At 44.3% G+C, this 27,309-nt stretch overlaps 2 protein-coding genes across 26 annotated transcripts in view; one reads left to right on the top strand and one right to left on the bottom strand.

Annotated features, from left to right (window-relative positions):
• Positions 1-1,115: 1,115 nt before the first annotated feature.
• LYRM1 (LYR motif containing 1) lies at positions 1,116-26,239 on the bottom strand. 21 transcript variants are annotated; one of them, XM_063796814.1, is made up of 7 exons: positions 25,232-25,346; positions 23,404-23,635; positions 17,339-17,463; positions 14,848-14,929; positions 10,406-10,564; positions 5,913-6,005; positions 1,116-2,124 (listed from the first exon to the last, which is right to left on the bottom strand). In XM_063796814.1, the coding sequence occupies exons 5-7, from the start codon at positions 10,562-10,564 to the stop codon at positions 2,008-2,010; spliced, it is 369 nt and encodes a 122-aa protein (XP_063652884.1). In that variant the 5' UTR covers positions 14,848-14,929; positions 17,339-17,463; positions 23,404-23,635; positions 25,232-25,346; the 3' UTR covers positions 1,116-2,007. The 21 variants fall into 21 exon arrangements, with proteins under 21 accessions (XP_063652884.1, XP_063652889.1, XP_063652887.1 ...); XM_063796819.1 differs by lacking the exon at positions 25,232-25,346 and adding an exon at positions 24,997-25,079; XM_063796817.1 differs by lacking the exon at positions 25,232-25,346 and adding an exon at positions 24,757-25,035.
• Positions 25,029-27,309, top strand: part of DCUN1D3 (defective in cullin neddylation 1 domain containing 3) — a 46,036-nt gene continuing 43,755 nt past the window's right edge. Inside the window, exon 1 of one of the 5 annotated variants that reach the window (XM_016929610.3) lies at positions 25,029-25,402. The gene's annotated coding sequence lies outside the window, so the exon portion shown is untranslated. Of the gene's footprint in view, positions 25,403-25,782; positions 25,918-27,309 lie in introns of those variants that run through there. The other 4 variants (XM_001158932.4, XM_016929606.3, XM_063796810.1 and 1 more) reach the window with 4 other exon arrangements.

Raw genomic sequence — 27,309 nt, 5'->3', positions numbered from 1 at the left:
CTGTCCTGCAATTGTATCCTGGTAGTAGATAAAGCAGGCTCACAGCTGGAGGGAAATTTACCTCAGGATGAATTGTGCCTTGAGCCTCACCCATATCTGATTTAGATCAGTCTGGAATTTGGACTTCTGAGTTGACACTGAAACAAGTTGAAACTTCTGGGCTACTGGGATAGAATGTATTTTGCATGTGAGAATGACGTGAGTTTTGGGGGCCAGGGATAGAATGCTATGATTTAAATGTGTCGTCTGAAGTTCATGTGTTGGAAACTTAATCACCATTGCAACAGTGTTGAGAAGTAGGGCTTTTAAGAGGGGATTAGATCATGAGAGCTCTGCCCTCATGAATGAATGTCATAATGGCAGGTGTGCGTTCATTATCACGAGACTGGGTTTGTTATAAAAGTGAGTTTGGCCCTCTCTCACTCTCTCTCACCATGTGATGCCTTCTGCCTTATAACGACACAGCAAGAAGGCCCTCACCAGGTGCAGACTCCTCAATCTTGTAGTTCCTGGCCTCCAGCACTGTTAAGACATAAATCTCTGTTTTTCATAAAGTACCTAGTGTTAGATATTCCATTACAGCAGCACAAAGTGTACTAGTTGCATTTGTGTTAAATATGCACACACTGAGGCCTGGTGTGGTGGCTCACACCTGTAATCCCAGCACTTTGGGAGGCTGAGGCGGGCGGATCACCTGAGGTCAGGAGTTCAAGACCAGCCTGACCAACATGGAGAAACCCCGTCTCTACTAAAAATACGAAATTAGCCAGGCATGGTGGCACATGCCTGTAATCCCAGCTACTCGAGCGGCTGAGGCAGGAGAATTGCTTGAACCCGAGAGGCGGAGGTTGCAGTGAGCTGAGATTGCACCATTGCATTCCAGCCTGGGCAATGTGAGCAAAACTCTGTTTCGAAAAAAAAAAAAATTTATATATATACATATACTATTACTCCACTGATACAGCATCATATTTGTTCTCTACGTTATTGCCAAACCCTGTGATAAGTTACCTTGAGTGAGTGTGAAAACGTGTGCTCTTCCTCATAGGAGTAGGTTCCAGCTATTGCTTCTGAGGGTCAGGAGTCCATTTTGAAAAAGAATAGACAGACAAAAATTGATAGTGCTTTGTCTTTATTTCTGATGCCCATCTTCTTCAGAGGTTAAGAAGAAATGACACTGATGTACAAATGACTCACCAAGGGACTCTCACCTGACTCTACCCTTGCAGGGGTGGAATAAATCCCTTCTATTTTCAAGTCTATTTGTCCCATTTCTGTTTAGACATAATTTGAAAGCCAGCTTGGACCTTGTACTTTTCAATTATGTTAACGTAAAATACTCGTAATGAATGTAGTATGAGTTTAAAGTGAGCTTTTCAGATCCTATAAGTGCATCCTAAGTAATGACAGCCTTTAAGATAAGGAATATATGCATTTTGTTAAGGCAGAAATCTCATAAAATTTCATGAAAAACCATGGTCAATCCAATGATGCACTTTTTAAGACAAGTTTGTCTGGAAACTGGAAGGGTCAAAAGACAACAAAAAAGCACACACCAAAAAACCTCACTTTAAGCAAATCTATAACTTGAAAAAAAAAAAAAGCCTAAGAATATTCTGAGAGTGGTACATAGTTTTATAGTAGCCACAGTAACTTCCAGTGACTGGCAAATTTCTTTGCATCAGCTGGCATGTGTGGTGAATGGAATTCCCATGAACAGCTCTTACACCCTTCCACTTTCCTTCTACAGGCCTCGGTCTTGTTTCCAAAGGTGACTGCAGTGAGGATGTAAGGTCCATGACCTCTAGGGATAATGCCATCCACTCAGGAAGAAAGATGCTGAGAAACTCTAGGGATATCTAAGTGCACATCACAGGGGGAGAATCAATTGTGGAGGTTTTAAGAAGACATTTGAATTTTTGCCCCTAATCAAGAAGTGTTTTGCCATCTGGTTTACATTCAATAACTAGTTGGCTCATCATTTGCAGAAATAAACTTTCCTCTAGATTAGGAAACTTCATCATGAGATCTGAGATATACTGGTTTGGAAAGTTTCCTCAGTTTCTCTTGGCTTCGAAGTCCCCGGCCTCGGAGTGGGGTAAGGCCCATTGGAGGCAGATGAATCTGAATAAGAACAATAATATGAAGAATCATATTCATCATCATTGCAGCAGCTCATATTCACTGAGGATCTACTCAGAAAGTACCATATTCTCTGCTAAGTGCTGTATCTACATTGATTCATTAATCTTTACACAAGTTAATCCTACAACAACCTCATAAGGGATTATTATTCTAATATTTACAGATGAGGAAATGAAACCTCAGAGAAGTTAAAAAACTTGCTTAAGGTTATACATTAAGAAGGGAAGCCAGGATTTGAACCCAGATCTGTCAGATTCCAGAGCCTGTGCTCTTTGCTATATCGCCTGCATAGAGGAGAAAAAACAAGCATGGATCACATAGCAAGTTGAGAATCCAAAGAAGGGGAGAAAAGTGTGTGTATATAAAGATGTTCTGTGCATAGTAGAAAACTGGGATCAAACTAACTGCCTAGCAAGAGAGGGGCTGGTTAAATTATGGCTGGGATGGTTAATTTTTCTTTCTTTTTTTTTTTTTTGAGAGACAGTTTCACTCTGTCACCCAGGCTGGAGTGCAGTGGCATGATCTCAGTTCACTGCAACCTCGGCCTCCCAGGTTCAAGTGATTCTCTGTCTCAGCCTCCCGAGTAGCTGGGATTATAGGTGCTCGCCACCACGCCCGGCTAATTTTTGTATTTTTAATAGATATGGGGTTTTGCCATGTTAGCCAGGCTGGTCTCGAATTCCTGACCTCAAGTGATCCACCTGCCTTGGCCTCCCATAGTGCTGGGATTACAGGCATGAGCCACCGTGCCTGGCCTAGGATGCTTAATTTTTTGTGTCAATCTGATTGGCGATGGGTGCCCAGATTAAACATCATTTCTAGGTGTATCTGTGAGGGTGTTTCTGGATGAGATTAGCATTTGAATCAGTGGACTTGGTAAAGCACATGGCCCTCCCCAGTGTGAATGGGCATCATCCAATCCATGGAGGGCCTGAATAGAACAAACAGGCAGAAGAAGGGGAAGCGGCTCCTTTTGCTTCCTGCCTGTTTGAGCTGGGACACCTCATCTTCTCTGGGCCTCAGACTGGGGATTTCTACCATTGGCCCCTTGGGTTCTCAGGCCTGTGGACTCAAACTGAGTAATACCACCAGTTTTCTTCCGGGTCTCCAGCTTGCAGACGGCAAATCCTAGGACTTCTCAGCCTCTATAATAATCACATGCACCAATTCCTTATAATAAATCTCCTTTCAGCCGGGCACAGTGGCTCACGCCTGTAATCCCAGCACTTTGGGAAGCTGAGGTGGGCGGATCACCAAGTCAGGAGTTTGAGACCAGCCTGGCCAACATAGTGAAACCCTACATCTACTAAAAGTACAAAAAATTAGCTGGCATGGTGGCGGGGGCCTGTAATCCCAGCTACTTGGGAGGGTGAGGCAGGAGAATCGCTTGAACCCGGGAGGTGGAGGTTGCAGTGAGCTGAGATCGTGCCACTGCACTCCAGCCTGGGTGACAGTGCGAGACTCCATCTAAAAAAAAAAGAACCAAAAAAACTCCTTTCAGGCGTAACTAGATGTATCTCTGTCTAGATAAATAGAGAGCCAATTCCTCATAATAAATCTCTTCACATATACATCTAGCTGTCTCTAGATGTACATATCTTCATTCTACTGGTTCTGTTTCTTTGAAGAACCCTAACACAATGGCACATTCTTACAATAGCATACAATGCAATCATTTAAAAAAGATTGGGCTGGGCGTGGTGGCTCATACCTATAATCCCAGCACTTTGGGAGGCCAAGGCAGGCGGATCACTTGAGGCCAGGAGTTCGAGACCAGCCTGGCCAACATGGTGAAACCCTGTTACTACTAAAAATACAAAAATTAGGTGGGTGTGGTGGTGCACCTGTAATCTGTAATCCCAGCTACTCAGGAGGCTGAGGCTGGCGAATCCCTTGAACCCAGGAGGCTGCAGTGAGCCAAGATTGCGTCACTGCACTCCAGACTGGGTGACAGAGTGAGGCTCTGTCTCAAAAAAAAAAAAAAAGATTGAGGGAGAGCTACATACAAAGATGTGCAGAAGACATGAAGTAAAATAAGTATGCAGTATAACATTATATCCAGAATCCTACATATGTAAAGAAAGTGTAGGTACATGAATACAGAAAAAAAGACTAAAAGGGTATACTACCAAACTAATTAGGTTGAGCCACTACAATATAAAATTGCTGTTTTTGTAGCTAAAAGAGTTGAATATTGGCAATTTTCCATTTAACAGTTAAAGTGTTCACCCTCTGCACAATGAGAAATTTTTTTTTTTTTTTTTTTTTTTTTTTAAGAAATTTGGGCTGGGTGCAGTGGCTTACGCCTGTCATCCTAGCACTTTTGGAGGCCACGGTGGGCAGATTGCCTAAGCTCAGGAGTTCAAGACCAGCCTGGGCAACATGGTGAAACCCTGTTTCTATTAAAATACAAAAAATTAGCTGGGTGTGGTGGTGCACGACTGTAGTTCCACCTATTCGAGAGGTTGAGGCATGAGAATCACTTGAACTGGGAAGGCAGAGGTTGTAGGGAGCAGAAATCATGCTGCACTCCAGCCTGGGCGACAGAGTAAGACTCTGTCTCCAAAAAAACGAACAAACAAAAAAGAATTCTGGCCAGGCACGGTGGCTCATGCCTGTTATCCCAGAGCTTTGGGAGGCTGAGGTGGGAGGATTGCTTGAGCCCAGGAGTTCAAGACCAGCCTGGGCAACACAGTGAGACCTCCATCTCTACAAAAAATTAAAACATTAGCTGGGCGTGGTGGCACATGCTTGTAGTCCCAGCTACTTGGGGAAGTGAGGTGGGAGAATCACTTTAGCCCGGGAGGTCAAGGCTGCAGTGGGCCATGACTGCACCACTGTACCTAGCTTGGGTGATGGAGCGAAGACTCAGTCTCCACAAATAAATAAATAAATAAAACTTCTTTTAAATTAAATTATTGTTTTAAATTTATGGTATGAAAGAATTTAAGAAAACATAAATTTATATACATTTATTATTTTAAATTCATATAAATTTGAAATTTATTTTGTTTCTTAACTTTCTGAGTGTATTATTTATATAATTTTTTTATTTTAAATTTATATATATAAATTTAAGTTTTCTTTATTTTTTGAGACAGGGTCTCACTCTGTCACCCAGGCTGGAGCGCAGTGGTGTGATCATGGGTCACTGCTGCCTCAACCTCCTGGGCTGAAGCAATTCTCCCACCTCACTTCCCCAAGTAGCTGGGAATACAGGAGTGTGTCACTATGCCTGGCTAATTTTTAAATTTTGTATAGCAATGGGGTCTCACTGTGTTGCCCAGGCTGGTCTCAAACTCCTAACCTCAAGTGATCCTCCTGCCTTGGCCTCCCAAAGTGCTAGGATTATAGGCATGAGCCGCAGTGCCTAGCCTGGATGAGAATTTTTGACCATTTTTACTTTCTACTTTATGCATTCCTTTCATGTTTGAACTTTATTCTTTTAGTAACAACAAACCTGCCTTTTATAATTAAACACATTTCCATAAAAAAGATGAAAGTGAAAAGAGAAAAAGCTCTACAGTGTGAGCTGGTTTTCCCTTCCATACGTGGAAAGCTATGTAAGCAGGATACGTCATGCATTCATTGACATTTTACTTTGTTGTGATGGGCTGGCAGCATGCAATGATAGCTTATTTCCAACATGCCTCCCTCAGCAGCTCTGGGCTTCTCAGCAAGCACTCGCCCTCTTGTTACACATTCTTGGAAATAACCAGGTTGATGAGGGTAAGTACCCTGCACTTGTTAACCGGAGTCACACTTACTGGCCTTGGGTAAGGAATCTTGTAATGCAGTCCAATTTCAATCCTGGCTGTGCATTCATCTATACACTGTTTAATTAGGTCTGTGTCCGTGAGCTATTAAAAGGGAGAAAGAAATGAGGCTGATAGTATCTTTCTAATGGTGCATAGAGTATAGGTATACATTTTCTCAAACTTTTTTAGTTCACTAGCCAGTAAATGAAATGTTACTAATTTGGAAAATCAAAAGCAATTTAATATTAAAGCTTACCATAAACTTTTAAAATCGTTAAAGTAAGTAAAAATAATTCAAATAATACAAAAGGATGTAACATAAAAACTACGTTTCCCTCTTACTCCTCTATTCCAGTTCCTCATCTCGGAGACAACAATTAGCAGTTTCTTGTGTGTTCTTGCAGGGGTATTCTATGTATATGTGAAAATGCACATGTATGTAGAAGCTGATTATTTTTCTCACACAAACAATACCTCCCTTTGTTCTGAACCTTGCTTTTTCATGAACATAACTTGAGGTTCCTTCTATATTCCATCTATAGAGCTGCTCCCTTCTTTTTAACAGCTATATAAAATTCTAACAGAAGGCTTTATTATAATTTCACCAATCTCCTACCCATGGATAATTAAGTTATTTCCAATTTTTTGCTATTATAAATGATTCCGCTATGGATCTCTCTAAAATTACTTTGCTTACATGCATATGTATCTAAAAGATGAATTCCTAGAGAGAGAGGACTGCTAGGACAAAGGCATAGATTCATGCATTTTTAATTCTCACAGATATTCCCAGATTACTCTCTAGAGTTCACACCAATTTACATTCCTACCAACAATCTATAAATTATATTCTCACCGACACTGACTGAGAGTGCTTCTTCACACCCCCCTCATGTTGATTAAACTTTAAAGTAACCCCATGGTTTCTGCAAGTGCTGTCCTGAAACCCCCAGAGTAAGACACTGGAGAATGATCTACACCTCTTAAACTGTCAACTGCCTTGGCTCATTAGTAAGGGGAACAAAGGGCTTTTGAAATTCCAAAATAGTCAAATCATGGTAATCCACTTTCAATTAAAGGAATAAAAAGTTCATTCTGAAAAACAGCCAAGTAGGAAAAAGGGAGAAACTCTTTCATTATGAGGTAGGAAAATGAATCAAGACGTGGCTCTGCTAGGAGTTTGCAAGTGGACTTCAAAGCTGAGCTAGGATTGCATCAGCACCAGATGACACCCACGCAGCAAAGTCTGGGTCCATGTGGCTTGGAAATTTCAAGGGCGTTCCTGTCCTATGGTACCTCTTGGAGCACAGAAGAGTTCCAGGAACAGCAATGCAGAGAACCACAGCTGTGATTCCCTTGTGGCAGAGGCCCAACTTTCTGACCTCTGTGCTTCTCAGAAGCCACTGATTTGCTGTCTGTGTTGGAAAAGAGTTCCATGTTCCCATTTGCCCACTGAGATTCAGAGCAGTTCATGGGATACCTTTGGATTATTAAACTCTTAAGAGTAATCAAAGTTACAAGAAACTCATTATGTCTGCATGAGGGACTAGGAAGAAAGAAAAAGCCCTTGACAAAGATATGGTTAAGGGGGTTGGGGCTTCCGGGGCTTCAGCTGTCTATCTGAACAAGCTTGGGCTACAGTACTCCAAATTCAGTCATTCACGGGCTGGCTGCATGATTCTGCCATATCCACATACTACTTATACTAATGTTAAAATTTTTCATTAAATGGACTCTCTTAAGCAATAGCATTTGTGAAACTGTGGTCTAATATTCTCTGTCCTTTATAACACATGCTAAAGCAAGTACGTATCTTAAAATTAAGAACCCATGTACCTCTTCCGACCACTCCCAAATAATCTCATGTACCATCAGTGGCACATACACCTCCCTCTGGCTCACTCCTCGAGCCAATCCAAGCCGAGGCAAAGGAAGGGTTATTGCGATAACTGAAAACCGAAACTCTTGAGTAGTCTTCAGGTGAGTGAGCGTGCAAAGGTTTATTGGGCATGTACTATGATATCCCCAATACCGCAGGCTGGACAGTGCCTTCAACTATCAAAGTTATTACTTGGGCAGAACAACTCTGATACCTGAAGCTACAGAAAAGGCACAGTGGTATATAATCAATGGATGCAGTGACTGCTACAGACAGCTATAGGAATTCAGAACAGGCGGCCAGCATGGGGTTGAGGGGGAAGCAGAGAAACTGAGGAAGATTTCCTGGAGGAGGTCAGTTAAAGTATTTATAGCTGCTCATTCATTTAGTGACAACCACAAGGAGGTCCCTTGGGATATACTAGATAAGTATAAGACCGTGTCTATATGTTCAAGGAACTGATGATCTGGTTGGGAAAACCATGCCAACATAAATAAAATAAAGAAGAAAAAGGAGAATATAAACAACTATTTAGGGATCTCCAAGCCTTTTGATCATCTACTCTTTTTTTGGTTTTTTTGGTGACAGAGTCTTCCTCTGTTGCCCAGGCTGGGGTGCAGTGGCATGATCTTGGCTCACTGTAACCTCTGCCTCCTGGGTTCAAGAAATTCTCGTGCCTCAGCCTCCTGAGTAGCTGGAACTACAGGTGTGCACCACCACACCCAGCTAATTTTTGTATTTTTAGTAGACAGGGTTTCACCATGTTGGCCAGGCTTATCTTAAACTTCTGACCTCAAGTGATCCACCGGCCTCAGCCTCCCAAAGTGTAAGGATTATAGGCGTGAGCCACCACACCTGGCCAATCACCTACTCTTTTCATTGAAATATTTCTGAGCCCACAGCCCCATATATGTATTTATATTAATTTATAAATGTATTAATTAATTATATATATGTACTAACAAGTTCATTGTAACTGTGTACCAAACAGACTTTTTAGAAAGATGAAAGGATAAATAGAAATAGCAGTTGTATTTTATTTCCATTCCTTAGAGGATTGTTTAAGGACCTCATGGGGTACATATACTCTGGTTTGGCAAGCATGGTCTATGCTAAGAGCAGAAAAAGTTTGGGGAACCTGGGTTTGGAGGAAGGTCAGCAGGGTAGAGAGAAACTTCATAAGTCAGCCTTGAAAAGCTAGAGGCATCAGGGATTCAGAGAAGGGGAAGTTGCTGCAGATTAGGAGGGCTTCTGTGGTAACGCTTTTTTTTTTTTTTTTTTTTTTAAGAGACAGGGACTCGCTATGTTGCCCAGGTTTGTCTCGAACTCCTGGGCTCAACTGACCCTCCAGCCTTGGCCTCCCAAAGTGGTAGGATTACAGGCGTGAGCCACCATGTCCAGCCTTTGTAGCACTTTTCCCAACTGTAATTTTATATTTCTTTCCATCTAACTCAAATGCCTTTGACAGCTGTGTCTTGGTTTGGCTTATGTTTGTCTTTGACATCTAGTCTTGTGTTTGGCACATAGTGGGCAATCAAATATTTGTTGAGTGAGGAATGAGAACAAAGAGTTGCAGAGTGGTGACAGGAGCTGTGACACCAATGGGCCAGTGGGGAAGGGGAGGCACTCCTGTAGAAAGATGACCCTGCTTTGGACCATTAAGCCGTGCTGAGGTCCTTCAGGTGGCCAGGCAGAGGCCAAAGCTGGGGATTCAGATGTGACAGCTTAAATCACAAGGTGGCTGCATGTTGCACAGGCCTCAGCACAGAGGGCTGACCTTCAGAGGACCCCTGCAGCTGGCGGGAGGGTGTGTGATGACAGGGCTGAAGAGAGACAGTCAGAGGTCAGAGAGGGAAAAGTGGTGAGAGTAGACTGTTAGGAAGTTTCATGAGGGGAGCAGTGACCGCGCTGAATCCATTAGATCAGTGAGGAGACGGAAGAGAAGTCAGGTGTGAAAGCCTTTTTCCATGCTTAGTGCCGGGCGGTCTTCCCCGGAGCTAACAGCTAACGCTTTAGGGTTTGTAGGGGGGTGGTCCAATCTGGCTCCCTGCTGTGTGTGCAGTTCCCTTAAACCAGCTAATGGAGACACTATTTTACCCAGTTCTGTGGTCCCAAAGGGCAATCTCACTCTGCTAGCCAAAGAGGCTTGAGTTCAAAGCTGTTATGAAGGAAACCCTGTGTCTTAATCCTATTCTCTTCCTTCTAAATGGGTTTATATTTAGAGGCTTTGAATAGTTTATGAATTGAAAAAAAAAAAAAAAACACAACAAAAAACCACTTTCCTGCACACCTCCTATGGGAGTGGCCAGCAACGGGTACAGTATGAGGACTGGCTCCTCCTCTGAAAACTCATTGGCCTGCTCATGTCACCTGGCTCATAGGGTCTTCTGAGGACACTGAGCCACTTACTGGCTGGCTTGAGACCTGGAACAAGTGAAGAGAGAAACACAGGCTTCCCAGTGGTCAGGCAAGCTAGCCAAGCTGTGCACTGGCCCCTTCCTGCCCCAAGTTCTGCCACCATGACTGTGCGGCTCAGCCCTCTTGATTAAAGACCGAAAAGAAATAAACAAATATCATAAGGAACAACTCTCCTCTGCACAATCTCCAAGTGGGGCCTACTTACATTTTTGTTTTTCCGGAACAGCGTTCTGGCTTCATTTAGTATGTACTGTTTTTCTTTGATGGTGTCTTCCATCTGCCCTGATGTCGCCTGCCATTTCCTCGCAAGCCTGAAAATGCTGCGGTAGAGGCCAAGGACTTCTTGTCGTGTTGCCGTTGTCATCTTCAGACCCACCAAAATAGAAGAGGGAAAATTTGCATAAAAATGCAACTTGACAGGAGGCACCAGGCAGATGTACAGTTTTTTTTTTTTTTTTTGAGATGGAGTCTTGCTCTGTTGCCCAGGCTGTAGTGCAGTGGTGCAATCTCGGCTCACTGGAAGCTCGCCTCCCGGGTTCACGCCATTCGCCTGCCTCAGCTGCCCGAGTAGCTGGGACTACAGGCGCCCGCCACCACGCCTGGCTAATTTTTTGTATTTTTAGTAGAGACAGGGTTTCACCGTGGTCTCGATCTCCTGACCTCGTGATCTGCCCGCCTCGGCCTCCCAAAGTGCTGGGATTACAAGCGTGAGCCACCGTGCCCAGCTGATGTACAGTTTTTTAATTAAGACCTTTAATTAGTCTAGAAATAATTGCTCTTTCTCAACAAATCTGTTGGGTAGCATTGCTGAAACCATCTAATAGAAACACCGTATCTCTCAACTGGCTTTGTAATTCATCCCGAGGTTGAGGGTTGCTTAACCACATCGTTTGCCATGGTGGCCACATTTATGAACACGGCAAAACCAAAGCTCACACATATTATTCTTTAAGCCAGTCCAGTAAAATTATATTACTCACCTGAATGCCTAGGTGAAGGCATATTTTTGATAACTGAATTTTCTAGTTAAGGGAGAAATGGAATGTAATCCACTGGTTACAAACTCAAGTGCCTCTGCGGCCTGGCAGGTAATATAAATGAGAGGACTTGCTTGGATGGGGACAGTGGCCACCTGGAAAGGAAATGCCCCCTTGAAAGGGAACAGTTGCCATTCAGCTCCAGCCAGCAGCTGCCATGTAGAAAGAAGTGCCTAGGAATGCCAGATTTCCTGATAGCTTAAAAATAGGTGGCAATCCAGATTTTAAAAATATGACATCTCAAAAAAACACACTAAGTCATTATTTTTGAAAATGTGAGGCCAGGCGTGGTGGCTCACGCCTGTAATCCTAGCACTCTGGGAGGCTGAGGCAAGTGGATTGCGTGACCTCGGGAGTTCAAGACCAGCCTGGGCAACATGGTGAAACCTTGTCTCTACTAAAATACAAAAAAAAAAAAAAAAAAAAAATTAGCCGGGTGTGGCGGCATGTGCCTGTAGTCCCAGCTACTTGGGAGGCTGAGTCAGGAGAATTGCTTGAACCCCAGAGGCGGAGGTTGCAGTGAGCCAAGATTGCACCATTGCACTCCAGCCTGGGCAACAGAGTGAAACTCCGTCTCCAAAAAGAAAAAAAAAAAAAAAAAGACGACTGTACAGGCCAAACAAAATGAGTCTGTAGGCTCAGTTCCACCCAGAGGTTGTCAGGTTGCAACCTCTCTTTTAGTCTGTCATAACCTTTTTGGAAATATTTCTCAAAATCGTTGGTCTACTTTCTTGTCCAATAAGTATAATTAAAAATCTTTCTGATGACTGGCCGGGTGCGGTGGCTCATGCCTGTTATCCCAGCACTTTGGGAGGCTGAGGTGGGCGGATCACGAGGTCAGGAGATTGAGACCATCCTGACTAACACGGTGAAACCCCGTCTCTACTAAAAATACAAAAAATTAGCCGGGCGTTGTGGTGAGTGCCTATCGTCCCAGCTACTCAGAAGGCTGAGGCAGGAGAATGGTATGAACCCGGGAGGTGGAGCTTGCAGTAAGCTGAGATCCGGCCACTGCACTCCAGCCTGGGTGACAGAGCGATACTCTGTCTCAAAAAAAAAAAAAAAAAAAAAAAAAAAATCTTTCTGATGGCTGAAGATCTCAAGGCCCCTCTGGGTTTTTAGTCTCAAACATCAGTTTTAATTTCAGAAGACGTGGCCAAGAGAGAACGGACGTAGGTATATTCTGTAAAGCTAATTGTATTTTTCAAAAGCATAATTCCCAGTATCTTTAAATTCTTATTACAAAATATTTCAGATACAAAAAGATATAGAGGCCAGGTACAGTGGCTCATGCCTGTAATCCCAGCAGTTTGGGAGGCCGAGGCAGGTGGATCACTTGAGGTAAGGAGTTCAAGACCAGCCTGGGCAACATGGTGAAACCCAGTCTCTACTAAAAATACAAAAATTAGCCAGGTGTGGTGGCAACCACCTGTAATCCCAGCTATTTGGAGGCTGAGGCACGAGAATCACCTGAACCCAGGAGGTGAAGGTTGCAGTGTGCCAAGATCACGCCACTGTATTCCAGCCTGGGCAACAGTGACTCTGTCTCCAAAAAAAAAAAAAACAAAGAAAAGATATTGAGACCAATATAATAGCCATACAGTTACAACAGACCTTAAAGAATAAATTATGTATCCAGTAGAAACCCCCACTGTACCCCTTCCAAATCACATTTCCCTTCCTCTCCTAGAAGGAATCACTATGCTGAATTTGTTGTTTATTGTGCATATCTTTACACATAACATTTATAGTATTGCTTTGCAAGTTTTATTTATTTAATTATTATTATTATTATTATTTTTGAGACAGAGTTTCGCTTTTGTTGCCCAGGCTGGAGTGCAATGGCGCAATCTCGGCTCACTGCAACCTCCGCCTCCCAGGTTCAAGTGATTATCCTGACTCAGCCTCCCAATTAGCTGGGATTACAGGTGCGCACCATCACGCCCGGCTAATTTCGTATTTTTAGTAGAGATGGGGTTTCACCATGTTGGTCAGGCTGGTCTCGAACTCCTGACCTCAGATGATCCACCTGCCTCAGCCTCCCAAAGTGCTGGGATTACAGGCATGAGCCACCGCACCCCGCCTGCTTTGCAAGTTTAAAAAGTTTATAGGTAAGTTCTGCAATTTGCTTTATTTGCCCATAACATTCATAAGATTCATCCATGTTGTTACACATGGCTCTGGTTCATATATTCTCAGTGCTGCAATTCAGCCTGCTGTATGAAGATATCCCAATGTACTATCTATTTTGCTGATGGATATTAGGTGTTTCCTTTTTAAAAAAAATTATTTAAGGCCGGCCGGGTGCGGTGGCTCATGCCTGTAATCCCAGCACTTTGGGAAGCCAAGACAGGCAGATGACAAAGTCAGGAGATCAAGACCATCCTGGCTAACAAGGTGAAACCCCATCTCTACTAAAAATACACAAAAAAAATTAGCCGGGCATGGTGGTGGGCGCCTGTAGTCCCAGCTACTCGGGAGGCTGAGGCAGGAGAATGGCGTGAACCCGGGAGGCGGAGCTGGCAGTGAGCCGAGATTGCGCCACTGCACTCTAGCCTGGGTGACAGAGTGAGACTGCATCTCAAAAAAAAAACAAAAAAAACCCCAAAATTACCAAAAAAAATTTATTTAAGGCCACGTGCAGTGGCTCATGCCTGCAATCCCAGCACTTTGGGAGGCCGGGACAGGCAGGTCACTTAAGCTCTGGAGTTTGAGACCCACCTCGGTAACATGTTTTTAACAAAACATTCATTTTGTAAAAAAATACAAAAATTGGACAGGGCTGATGGCATGTGCCTGTAGTCCTAGCTACTTGGGAGGCTGAGGTGGGAGGATCGTATGAGCCCGGGAGGCTAAAGTGAGCTGAGATTGCACTACGAGCTAAGACTGAGCCCCTGCACTCCAGCCTGGGTGACAGAGTGAGACCCCATCTCAAAAACAAACAAGCAAACCCCAACAATTTATTTAAAAACTTCAGGCTGGCTCCAGTGGCTCATTCCTATAATCCCAGTACTTTGGGAGGCTGAGATGGAAGGATCATTTGAGGCCAGGAGTTCAGGACCAGCCTGGGCAATATAAAGAGACCCTATCTCTATAAAAATGAAAAAAACGAAGTATTTCAGCCCCCCCTCTCCTTTTTTCATAACTATTTACATTTCTATATCTAAAATAAATTCAGGGAAGCTAGAAAAAAAAAAGTCCCACTACTGGAAGATTCTGATTAGTCAGAATTAGAACAATGAATATTGTACAGCCTTGAACCAGAAGACAGGGTGGGAAGACAAGGAGGGCAGATTTGGTGAGTAAGTAGCAAGGCCAGGCAGCTGGACACCTCATTCTGAGTTCTGGGTTTTCCTCTAACAGGCTCATCAGGATCGGGAAGTAAGCTGCTCACTGCCTGCTTTTGGGAACATGATCCATTTTCAACTTATGGAGGGAAAGGCATAAGAGGTGGAGATAATATGCTTTAGGGTAGTCCTGAAATTATAAGAATTTGAGCAGCTAAAGAATGCAGATTGGAGCTGGAAGTGGGCACGTTTACCTCAAAATTCTAAGTACTTGCAAGGAATTCACCTTACAGAGAATTTCTCTTTCCAATATGAGCACTTACTCTGACCCTGATGACGTTTCTTGAGGTTTATTCTTGAGTAAAGAATGAGCCAACTGATGAAAAGCTTCAAATACTACTTCACCTAATTCAAAGGTTAAAAGGACCAAAGTTATATTCAATACCAATTCTGAGTCTATGAGGCTGCACAGAAAAAATGCTTACAAGGAATTCATAAAAACCAAGAGAGAACATCATGCTTTGTGGCTTATTGTAATAAAAACCCAGATGAGATGATGACATTTTTCCTGGTAAGGAAACAGGTTTCTGAGTTTCTGGCTCTCCCTAAAACTCCATGGTTTCATATGAAAATACATGAGTCAGTTCCTGTGAGGTACAGGGAGTCTGTAACTAACATCTCTTAATGATTGCTTCACTTCCCTGTCATTAACAGATGGAACTTCCTTGACTGCAAGACACTTGAGAAAAGTGACCAAGGTCAGGCATATTCAATCAGCAGCAAGGTTTTTTGTTGTTGTTGTTGTTTTTTTTTTTTTTAGAGGCAGGGTCTCGCTCTGTCACCCAGGCTGGAGTACAGTGGCATGATCATGGCTCACTGCAGCTTTGACCTCCCAGGCTCGAGTGAGCCTCCTGCCTCAGCCTCCAGAGTAGCTGGGACCTCAGGCGTGTGCCACAACAACTGGCTAAAGCAACCTTCTCTAAAAATCTAACTTTAATTAGTTTCCTTCTATGACTCTAATAATCACTGTTTCAAACTCTAACTGATCATATACCATAATCTGATACACAAGCCCTGCAATTAGGTTAATACCCTCAAGGTAATGAGCAGTGCTAACAATTGGTACTTAATAGGACTATTTTCAAAACACTTTAATTAACGTTTAAGTGTTTTGAAAACTAATCCTGAAAGGGATTTATGTGATGTCTCACTCTGCAACATCAGGTGACCCAGAAAACCCAAGTTTCAAAGATTTCCTGAGAGAAGGGTCTAAAGCTGTATTCACCATTGTGTACTATTAAATCTGGCCTACCATTTCCTTCCAAGTCTTGAGAGAAAAGGCAAGAAAAGAAAAATGCTTCTTTTGTTCTTTTCTTACTGGGTTTGTTTCAGGTCTTTGAGGGAACCATGTTCTTTCTTGCCTTAGGGGCACATATCCATGCAGTTTTCTCTTTCTAGAAGGCTTTCCCCTGAACCCCTCCCTTTTACCTGACCAATCCTATCCATCCTGCCATTCCCAGTGAAAATATGGATGTCTCAGAAAATCTTCCTGCTTCCCTCACACCCATTGGGTTGGGGCTCTCTGTTGAACCTTCTCACAGGTCCTAATATTCTTCTTTGTATAGCACTCCTCACTTAAGTAATGGTTTGTTAAAGTCTTCCCCCAGTAAACTCTCATCTTTATGGGGGACAATGATCACATTCATCTTCTTTACTGCTGAATTCTCAGCACCTAGAAAGGTATATAATCAGTATTCAATAAATGTTTGCTGAATAATTGAGAGTATCCTGTGCTATAGAAAGTTTGTGATTCTAGAAACAGAATCAGCCATATATTTTTTAAAAAGTTTAAAAAGCTCTTTTCCTTTTTATATTTTTGTCTTTGTTCCTAGAAAGCAACTTATTTAGAAAAATCAGCTTTTCCCGAATATGGATTTAATGGCTTGAAACCAACATTTATTGCTCTAAAACTATCAATTATCTCTCACAATTAATGCAAGACTAAGGAAGCCCTTTTCCTTCTTCACTACATCAGGGGTTGATCTGATACAATGGGGTCTGCTGGGATTTTCTTACCAGCAACACATCAGGAATATTCAGTAGTTTAGAGGACCACAATTCAACTGCGGTCTCAGCTGGTCACGAAGTCTATCCATGTAGATTTTTAAAAGTTAACCTTCTATAATCTTTATTCTGAGACCGACATTTCTTCCAATTCTTTACTCCTTTTCATCTCCCTAACCCCCAAATCCCAGAATGAAGAAAGACAGAAGATATGAGGTGTGCCTGGAAAGAAATGGGACTAGAAGCTGGTCTCTTTTCTTAAAAATCACGCCCTGTTATAACACAGGGTTATACATGTATGGAGGTGAGGATCATTTTCAAGCCTCTGTGATGTGCAGGCCTGTGCCACTAAGAAAAGGCTGACAGATGTTGCTGCCAGTGTGTTGTGGCCTCTGGTCATAGTTAAGAGATGTGTCCCCTAATGCCAAGTGTCCCAAAGATTGGTTGGGGAGGTGATCTTAGATATACAATACAAACTGTATATTAGAAAAGCCCATCAAACCCATAATTTTGAGTGATTTAGATTTTATGTGATATACAGCTTCCTTTAAAGAAATGAATTAGAAAACTTTTTAAGCTAGTTTAAAATATAGGTAAACAGCAAAAACTGTGATGTGGACTCTGAAGTTTGGGAGCTACTGCTCTAAGGTGCCTTGCCATGTCATACTTCTGTCTGTCTTGGCTGAGTCTTCCTCTGCCTACAATGTCTCCTTTCTGCTAGCCACCCCACACCATCAAACAGACACCTACTTGCTATTAAGCTTTTCCAAAGCAACCTTTTCCTTGCTTCTATCATGGCCAGCAGATAGTTCTGCATTTCTTTCACTCTGTTTTTTCTTCTCTGAGTCTGAATTCCTGAAGGGCAGGGATTGTATCTTGTTCATTACAGTAAGAAAAATATTAAAAGTTACATTTGCTTTGCATTTACTGTGTGCCAGATAATTTGCTAGGTACTCTATATATGCAGATACTACCATTATCCCCATTTTACAAAGGAGGAACCTGATGCAGAGACTAAGTAACTTGTCCAAGGTCACACAGCTAACAATAGGCAGGGCCAGGATTCAAACTCAGCTGGTCTGAAGTCAGAGCCCATGCTTTTAATCACGAAATACACTGTTCAATCTCAATAAATGTTGAATGTCTGTTGATTGCTTTAAAGAGCTTAGCTAGTTGTGACAAAGGGAACTAAATAATTCTAGTCCCTTTCTATACAAAGAGCAAAGGAAGCAATTTTTTTTGCACATTGATGTGAATTCCAATAGCCTTCCCCATTTGCCACCTGCCCCTGCTCCTAACCTGCAACCGCCCTTTTTAATTATGTTACACACCAGCATGCTCTAAGCAGGCTAGTCACATGGCTGCACCGCTTTGCTCTTCCATTCCCCGTGGCAACCCTGTCCCCTCTGACTCCAATGGAGCCAACATAAAAGCCACCAGTGCAGGGGCTCACTACAGTGCTACTACCTGGTAGGCCTTACTCTTCCCTTCCAAGGATCCATCCATCCATCCACTCACTCAACATTTATTGAAGGTCCACCATGTGCCAGACACCTGCCGTTTCTGGGGATACAGTGATAAATAAGCAGCCATGGTCCCTACCCTCCTTGAGCTTATATTCTAGTGGCAGAGGCGGATGATGTACAAGAACAAGAAATTCAGACAGTCATATGTGCTCTGAAGAGTAATAAGATACAAATGACCAGAGGTGGGGGTTATTTTCTGGGTGGTCAGTGACATTTGAGCTGAGTCCTGAATGGTGTGATGGAACCTAATAACGGACCCAGGTAAGGGGAAGCTGGTGCAAGTAGAGGGAACAACAGGAGCAAAGGATGTGACGTGGGAATCGACTTCAAAGATGAACATGAGGCAGGGCATGGTGGCTCATGCCTGTAATCCCAGCACTTTGGGAGGCTGAGGTGGGAGGATTGCTTGAACCCAAGAGTTTGAGACCAGCCTGGGCAACACGGGGAGATCCCATCTCCATTGAAAAATAAAAACATTAGCCAGGCATGGTGGCTCATGCCTATAAGCCCAACACTTTCAGAGGCTGAGGTGGGAGGATCCCTTGAGCCCAGGTGATAAAGGCTGCAGTGAGCTATGATCACGCCACTGCACTCAAGCCTGGGCAACAGAGTCAGACTCTGTCTCAAAAAATGAAAATAAAAAAGATGAACATGAATGCAACAACAGCCTTTGGGAAAGGGGCCACAGGTCCACAGAATCCAGCACAGGTTGGGGGTAGGCCTTGGAAAGGCACTTTGTTTCTGGTCTTAAGCGCAAAAGACACTGGTAGATTTTATGCAAGCTGGAGTAACACGGTCTGATTTATATCTTTTTAAATACACTGTATATCAAACTACTGTATATCATAACTACTTATAATTCCAACACTTGTACAGATGGTGAAACAAGATCTTGCCTAATGCCCCTAATTAGTTGACAGGAGTCAGGGTCAAGAGCCAAAAAAGCTGGATGATCATTTTCCTGACTGACCACAAGCTTTTCTCTTTTTATTTTGGAGTCAGTAATGGGGACTCATAATGGGCAGCGATCAGTCTAAAAAACAAAAACAAAAACCAAACACCAAACACCCACCCACTCTGCCACTCCAAAGTGCAGTGAGAGGGTCTGGGGAGGTTCCAAGAACTTACTGTACAAGGCATACCCCAGACACTTGGTGTTTCTACAGGAGGACTATGGAAAGATCTGCTGGTATGAGGGGCCTCATCCACTGTGCCCTTTTTCCCCACCTCTGGAACAGTTCCTCTGCCTTTGGAAAGACCATTGCAGCATGAACACTTAGGAATTTAAGAGCAGAGATGAAAATTCCCTTTCCCCAGCTGAGATTTATAGAAGTATGACTCTGGTCTCAGGAATGTCCAAATTCCAAATGCTGGACTCTCATGAGGCTTTGCCTTCTAAAGAAAATGTGTTGCAGTACAAATAAGAAATGGGACAAAGGCAAGAGGAATTTACCCTGATTTTCAAGCCCCAGGAAGTTAAACACCCCTTTCCATTTATTTCAGGAAAGACCTACCCCTAGGTGGAATTTTTTCCCTCATCAGAACTCATGACCGTAGTATAGTCAAATTTCTCTCCCAAGTACTTTATGATTTTTTAGCAAGGAGGGGCATTCATAAACTCCACCCAAATGAGATCATGGTCTTCTGTGCTCATTATGTGCAATGTCCCTCTTTTTGCCATAGGAAGCCTCTCTACTTCATACAACTGAAATACCCTTTCTTTGCCTATTTGCTGCTTCCACCTTTTGACTTCCATCACTTCTGGACGGGTGCCCTTTTCACACTGGGGCTGGGTCAGTGTCCCGGCTATGTGCACTCCTGGCACCTCTAGCATACCCCTGTCATAATGTTCATCCTACTCTATCATAATTTTGCATGACTTACCTTTCTTTTTCCACCATGTGTGTGTTGCAGGGAGTAGGAGGTGGGGAGAGCAGGGAGAGATTTGGGACTGTCTTGTACATTACATGCCTAGGCTGGCACATAGTTGGAACATGACAAATATGTATTAGAAGAATAAATTTACACACACAGAATGGTCATTGATAACGTATGTTCTCATCCTGAGATACACACGATGGTATCTGGACAAGCTTCCCAACTGATGATCCCAGAGCATTGAAGGGTTAAATACTAATTAACCCTTACTAGGATGCTTTCAAGAGCAGTGTGTGTCAGGATAAAGAACTGGAGACTCAGTGTTACTTGGGGAGGAATCCTCATCAGTTTCATCCAGAATAGCCTAAGAGACACAGCTATGATGTAACCCTCACTCTTAAGTTTTCTTAAGGCTGGTTAGGGTTTGTCCACTGGACTGAAATACCTTATAATATTTCCATGAAGTTTAGAACCAAACATAGAAGAATGGGGTTCTGATACTTTTTTCCTGAAAAAATCCTTTTGGGGAATAAGGTCCACTATACTCAATGATCATGGGTTAAAATCAATCTAGAAAACTGTGACTTAAAACGGTCATTTGGAGAACCTCTACAGAATTGAAATGCTCTTGATAATGTCAGAGCAACCAGATGTTCTTGCCCTGTATAGCAGAGTAGGGAATGTCTGTCCCATTTGTAAGGAATAGCAGATATAATACAAAATAAATGAACATTTATTTTGGGCTCTGGGTGGACAAGGCTGGGTTTGAATCTTGACTTTACCCCATTGGGCAAATTATTAACTAACTGCCTGAGACTTGGTTTCTTAGAATGTACAATGGGGTAATAGCAGAACCCCTTTCAGAGTCGTAAGGATTATTCATGAAATAATCCATGTAACATCACTTAGCACTGAGAGTTAACAAAGGCAAATGTTACCTGAATAGGAGGAAACAGAGGAAGAACAACGAGGTCTCTTTTATCTATGCTAAGCTTTGTCTGAATAGGAGAGAAATGTGTGGTCTGTTGGTGAATTTATTGCTTTGTGGTAATAATGGATTTTCCTAAAGCTGTTTCCCTCTGATCATTAATAATCCCTGTACAGCAAAGGACTATTGTTCTTTGGTATGAGTAAATAACCCTGTTGGAAGCACCGCTTATCTTCAGACCACAGCGCATACTTCTTACTGGAAATATAATGCAGGTGCCAACACCAAAGGCATGACCAGGCTTCCCTTCCTATTTTTCTTCCTTTATCTCTTACTCCTTGTTTATCCCTCAGGGCACTTTTCTCTTAGATCTGTTATACTCCCTCCTTTTTGGTGTACACCCATATTCTTACCCCAATCCAATAACCTTTAAGTGAAATTGTTCCCCATACATTTCTGGTCCCATATCCTCCTATCAATTAAACACACACACACACACACACACACACACACACACAACCACAGACTTATTTCCTGTTTCAGATTCAGTTTTTGGTTACTAGAATCCAAAAAGGGAAGTGTAATGCCTCATATGCCACACACTGTTTTGCAAATTCCAGGATATGCTTGTGTGGTATACTTAATCATACCGCAGCTATTTTATGAAACAGCATCTTTTTACACAGAAAATGATAAGAATATGGTCTGTCAGCAATAGGGGGCAGGGAGGAGAGGGTGGATGGCATTTTTATTTTACCTAAGGGAAAATAATTTAGTTTAGGCCCTGTAATATGGGAAGTTTTTAGAACACAGGGCCAAAACAAAAAATGTCTGAAAGACTTCTAAAATGTCTATCCCAAACAAGATCACAGGAGGCAAGCACACCCATTCTAAATATATCATACCAGCACCGGAGCGCACACAAGATTATATTTGTACAGGGGAACTCCAATCAGGCTACTGTAACCAAGATAACAACCAATAGATATACAGCTATTTTTCCCATCAGGGATAGAAGTTCTAAATGAAAAGTTATGGGCCCCTCAATTCAAAAGAAATGGAAGTATGTTTCCTTATTAGCATATTTTAACAGGCAAAGAAAAGGCACGGGTCAGTCAGAGGTGGTGAAAAAGCAGTCACCAGTTACTAGTAGTAGAAGGCAGTGGAAGAGATGTGGTTGGGGGGGGGCTGGAATTGAAGGCCAATGCTAAAGATCAACCATTCATTCATTCATAACTCCCCAGCCAGGATCTTTCACCCTTCATATCAAATCGAGAAGTCTGAGAACACAAGACACTGACTTAAGTTCTTGCTTTGTTATAGTTTTCTGAGGAACTGGATTAGGAAACTGACCAAAGAGCTTTGCATGCCACACTAGATACAGTTGGGGCTTTCTAGCACCTGACCCTTGATCTAACTCTCTGATAAATAACCACATTCTGTGCAGGGATCCAGGCCTTCAGGACAGCTTCCTCCACCATCAAATAACTACTGAATGCGCAACTTTCCCATCTGCAGAGGCACCAGAGCTCCTCAGTAGGCTAAGTCCCTTGAGTTTCACATGCGGAGAATGACTAGCCTACATAGTACCCTCGAGTTCCTCCAGTCCAATGCTGACCAAGATAACTTTCTGTGAAGGAAATGTTCTATCTGCTCTGTCCAATAGGACACACACCTGTCACAGGTAGCTACTGGCACTTGAAACATAATGTGTTGGAGGAACTGAATTTTTATTTAAATAGTCACATGTGGTCAGTGGCTACACAGGGATAGCACAGCCCTAGACCAAGAATTGCAAATCAAATGCCCACAGGGGTCAGCCAGGTAGCAGGAGAGGAGAGGCCTTTTTGGCAAACCCTGAGCATGAGCCACATAGACGGGAGACAGCTCTTCAGCTCTGGCTGACAGTTGCTGTGTAGGAACCTCTAGGAACTTCAGGCTGGTGTTGTCAGATTGTCGGATTTTTCAAATGAAGCCCAAAGTCTGGATTTTGATGTCCAATTTTTAAATGTTGGCAAGTAAATTTAAAAAAGAATTTAAATCACTGTGTGGGCTGAACAATATGTTTGCAGGCAATATCTGTCTTGTCAGTATGCAACTTCAAATCTAGGCCAACCCTTCAGCTCAGAGAGAAGAGCTTTATCCATGGCCACTCTGCTGGTCAGTGGCAGATCCAGGATTAAAACCCAGGCCTTCTTATTCATCTTCTGATACCCTTTACACTATATTGTGGAACTGATCGTAATTGTGGTGGGGTTGGCAGCAGTGGCAGGGACAAAAGCCCCTTTTTGTGAGAAGTTGTTGGATTGTATGGCTGATACCTTATGAACACAGTGTTCCTGCCCAGCTACAACCACCACATGGACAAGGCTCTGTACCAGGAGCCAGGAAGACACAAATAAGAAACAGTACCTGGGAGAGACAGCCATATAAATAGACAATTTATCCAAAAAGTCAGGTTTTCTATAACGGACACAAATTACCTGAGCACAAGTCCAAAAGCACTGACAGCTGGGAGAGGGAGGGAGGGAAGAGATTTGAGCCAGGACTTAGCTTCTACTTGCTGCCGGTAGAAGCTGGCAAGCGGGTGGATGAGATTCACTGATTACGGGGATGGGTCCCATTATTCCAGGATATTAAGGGGCCTCTTCCTTTGATCTCTGAGGTCTTGTCTGTGTCGTCTCCTTTGCTGGCTTCTCCTTCTCTGGGTACTCTCTAAATGGTAAGAACCCAAGGGATTTAGGGGTCTTCCTCTTTTATTTACACGCTCTTCTTAGGTGATCTGGGAGCTCCTCCCTGCCTTCCTCATTTATTATCTCCAACCATGATTTTTCCCCGACTTGTATATCTAACTTCTTGACAACTTCATTTGACTTGTTAATAGACTTATCAAACTTAATATGTTCAAAAGAGAACTTTCGATATTCCTTTCTAAACTGTTTTCCCGTAGGGAGTTAACCTTGGTTCCTCCCTCTCCTACACACTTCACATCCAATTCCCCAGCAAGTCCTGCAAGCACTACCTCCCAAATATATGCTGAATGGAATTCTCTCCATTTCCACTGTGACTGAGGGCCTTTTCTTTTTTTTTAAGACGGAGTCTCACTCCGTTGCCCAGGCTGGAGTGAAGTGGCGCGATCTTGGCTCACTGCAACCTCCACCTCCCGGGTTCAAGCGATTCTCCTGAGTAGCAGAGATTACAGGCGCGTGCCACTACGCCCAGCTGATTTTTGTATTTTTAGTAGAGATGGGGTTTCACCATGTTGGCCAGGATGATCTCGATCTCCTGACCTCGTGATCCGCCCGCCTAGGCCTCCCAAAGTACTGGGTTTATAGGCGTGAGCCACCGCGCCCGGCCGGCCCTTTCAACACTATCTTCACCTCTCCTTTGTCTTACAGTGCAACAGTCTCCTAACAGGTCTAACTACTTCCACCCTTCTCTATCCTGCAGGCAGAGCGGATTTTTAAAAATGTAAATCAGGTCAGCTCACTTCCCTTCTTAAAACCCTTAAGGTACACATTAGCCAAACCCCTGCCTTGGGCTAAAAGGCGCTGCTACAGTCATGCCACTTCCCCAATTACATCACAGGGCACTCCGGCCCTGGCTCTGTTTGCTTCAGCCACATGGCCTTCTGGCTGTTTCCAACCTAAAAGTCCTTCTCATTGGCTCTTCTCTCCACCCAGAAAACCCATTGTCTCGGATCCCCGCAAAACCGTGGCCTCCTTTGAACGACCTTACCCGATTTCGAGGGGCCCTCCCCCCATCTTCTGTCACCTCATCCGGTCTTTGGGGGGCATTTCTCACTTGCTGATACCTTCTTTATTGATTTACTTAACTCTCTCCTGCACACGAATGGAAGGTAACGGAGCAACACCCTACTCTCAGGTTTGAAGAGCAAGAGAATTACGAAGCTGGCTCTCACGGTGCTAGGGAGTCTCCGTTCCTGTACGGGACCTGGTGTGGGTCAACGTTCCCCAGCCAGAAACCTCTCGCCCCCGGACCGGCCCCTACCATCTCCCATTTACATTCGGGGGTCCAAAAGATTCACAGCCTCCGAGGGGGCCCCACGCCGGCACCTGAGCGTCCCCACACCAGGCCTCCCCTCTTGGACGCGCGAGCCACTTCCGTGAGGCAGGTCCCCGAGGCCGGTGGCGATGACACCGAGCCGCCCCCGCGAAGCTGGGGTCACACAGGCCCGTCTCCCGGCAACGCCGCAGCCCAACCTCCAAACCATCCCTGCCCGTGGGGAGCCAACCCCTTCCCCGCCAGTCTCCCGCGCCTGGAGTCGGCGCCTCCATCCCCTACACTCACTCTGCGTCAGTCCTGCCTTCCCCCACCCACAGAAGCGCGCAGCCCGCGGCGGGCTGGGAGGAGGCGGCGCCAGGAGCCCAGCAGAGCCGTGGCCGACCGAGCACAGGCTGGTCCAGTAGGCCAGGCCGGACCAAACCACCGGGCCCACCTCTGTGGGAGCACCAGTTCCAGGTCTGGGGGAGTCTCGACTGACTGACTCTACCCATCTCCCGCCGCATCCAACAATAAGCTGAGCTCCTCCTCCCCCTATTTTTCCTTTACGCTTTCATTATCCTCCCCGCTCCATTCCCGTAAAACAAGAAAAAAAAATGGTCCAGCCCAGCTCCCTCCGGGTTGCTAGGTCTTTGCCCTTACTTGGCGACGGCTTCGTACGTCTTTATGTGCGTCGTGACGCAATCTTCCACTCGTTCCCTCCTTGCCCCTCTCCCATTCTCCCTCCTGGAGCTGGCGGCCGGCGGGGTTACCGGAAGTGATGATGCAGGAGGCGATGGAGGGGGCGGGGCTTCGGGGCGGCCGCCGCCGGTGGGCCGCAGATGAAGAGGAGGCGGTGGCAGTGGTGGAAGAAGAGGCGGCGGCGGCGGGGGTAGGGAGCCTGGAAACGCGAGCGGGGATGGTAGGTGGTTTGGACCCGCCGGGCCGCCGTCGTTTCCAGAAAGGGTTTGACTGGAGGAACCTCTGGAGCAGCTGTGAGTTTTGGGGAGGGGGGGAGTTGAGGAAAAGGCGGGGGGGCATTGAGAGATGAAGGGGCGGGGGTTGGGTACCTTCGAGAAAGGGGGGTGGAAAGGGAGGAGTGGAAGTCAGCGCGTTGTCTGGACTGGTACCTCTGAAAGAAGAGGCTGTGAGGGGAGCCTGTGGCGTGTCAGCCGCAGGGCTCAGAAAACTTACCTACTGTCCCTGCCTCCCCACCGCCAGCACCCCTCAACCCAGGGCCTGGGGATATGGGGTTGGAGCTGCCCTGGAGGGGGTGCAGACTCTGGTCCTCTGTCCTGGGTGAGCGCTGTGAGGTAGGAGCCCTAGGGGGAGGTGGTGGATGAATCTCCCAGCTCCCTCCGCCCTCATTTCCCTCCCCACCCCCATCGTTCTCTTTAATCATTAACAGCCCTGGAATTAAGGGGCTCAGACCTGAAGGCCTTTTTGTGCACCTTTGCTATAAACGATAACCATCTGTGTCCGAGGTAATGAGGCTGGAGGCTTTGCCTGTATCCTCTATAGGAAGTGGGACGGGGTGACAAATGTATTGTTTGTTCCTCCACCACCACCCCCCCCCCGCACTTCTCACCCCTCATCCTCCCCCATGCACACCCCTGGTTTCCACTTTAATTCTGTGTGGCTGAGTGGCAATAGTGGATTTTTTTTTCTTCCCCTTTCCTCCTTTATGGCACTTAGTGCCTTGGTTACCTCTTTTGAATTTGGTGTTCAGCCTCTATCCCAGATCTTAACTGTAAGCTTTGTAATACTTCATACAGGCTGTCACGTTGGGAGTACCTCTTACGCTCCGATTATAATGAGCATTTTCTTTTATGAATACTGGAATTCCAGAGCCTTTGCAAGGAATCCTGAATGGCATCATAGCCCAGGAATCAAGGTCTCTTGCTCGAAATACTTTATGTGTGAGGAATTTACATGTTGTCAGCTCTTCCCAAAATGATTTGCTAGGCTAATTCTGGATTTCTGTGTTTCTCTCCACCCACTTTTCATGATGCACTTCAGAGAACAGAAAACCCCATATTACTTTTTTGTTTCTACAATTGGACAATAGCTCTTTTATGTTTTTCTCCATTTATGTGTGACACACAAATCATCAGTGACACATTCAGCTTGTGCTGATTTTCATCTTTACGTAGCTGATTCTTTGTGTATGGGGGTCCTAAATGAGACAATGTGATCTGTTTAGTTTTGGTTTAAGGGCGAATACAAACCAATAACGGATGTGAAAAAATTATTTGAAGCAAAGAATGGAAAGAAGGCCTCTTTGTTGATATGCTGTTGGTTTAAAAAAAAAATCAAGGAGCACTCTTCTAGCCTCTCAGACAGATATCAGAGTGAAGTGTTATGATTTTCCTTTTGGTGTTGATACA

This window comes from Pan troglodytes, chromosome 18, assembly GCF_028858775.2.
Source record: "Pan troglodytes isolate AG18354 chromosome 18, NHGRI_mPanTro3-v2.0_pri, whole genome shotgun sequence".
In the NCBI taxonomy this organism is placed as follows: Eukaryota; Metazoa; Chordata; class Mammalia; order Primates; family Hominidae; genus Pan; species Pan troglodytes.
This window is presented reverse-complemented; position numbering and strand designations above follow the sequence as displayed.

Excerpts from the sequence above, each read along its gene's own strand:
- LYRM1 (XM_063796812.1), bottom strand. The coding sequence starts at position 25,963 with ATGCCCCCCCGCCTTTTCCTCAACTCCCCCCCTCCCCAAAACTCACAG. Across the intron at positions 10,565-25,585 it reads ACGTACGAAGCCGTCGCCAA|ATGACAACGGCAACACGACA; the intron begins GTAAGGGCAAAG and ends GTGGGTCTGAAG. Across the intron at positions 6,006-10,405 it reads TGTTCCGGAAAAACAAAAAT|CTCACGGACACAGACCTAAT; the intron begins GTAAGTAGGCCC and ends CCCTTTTAATAG.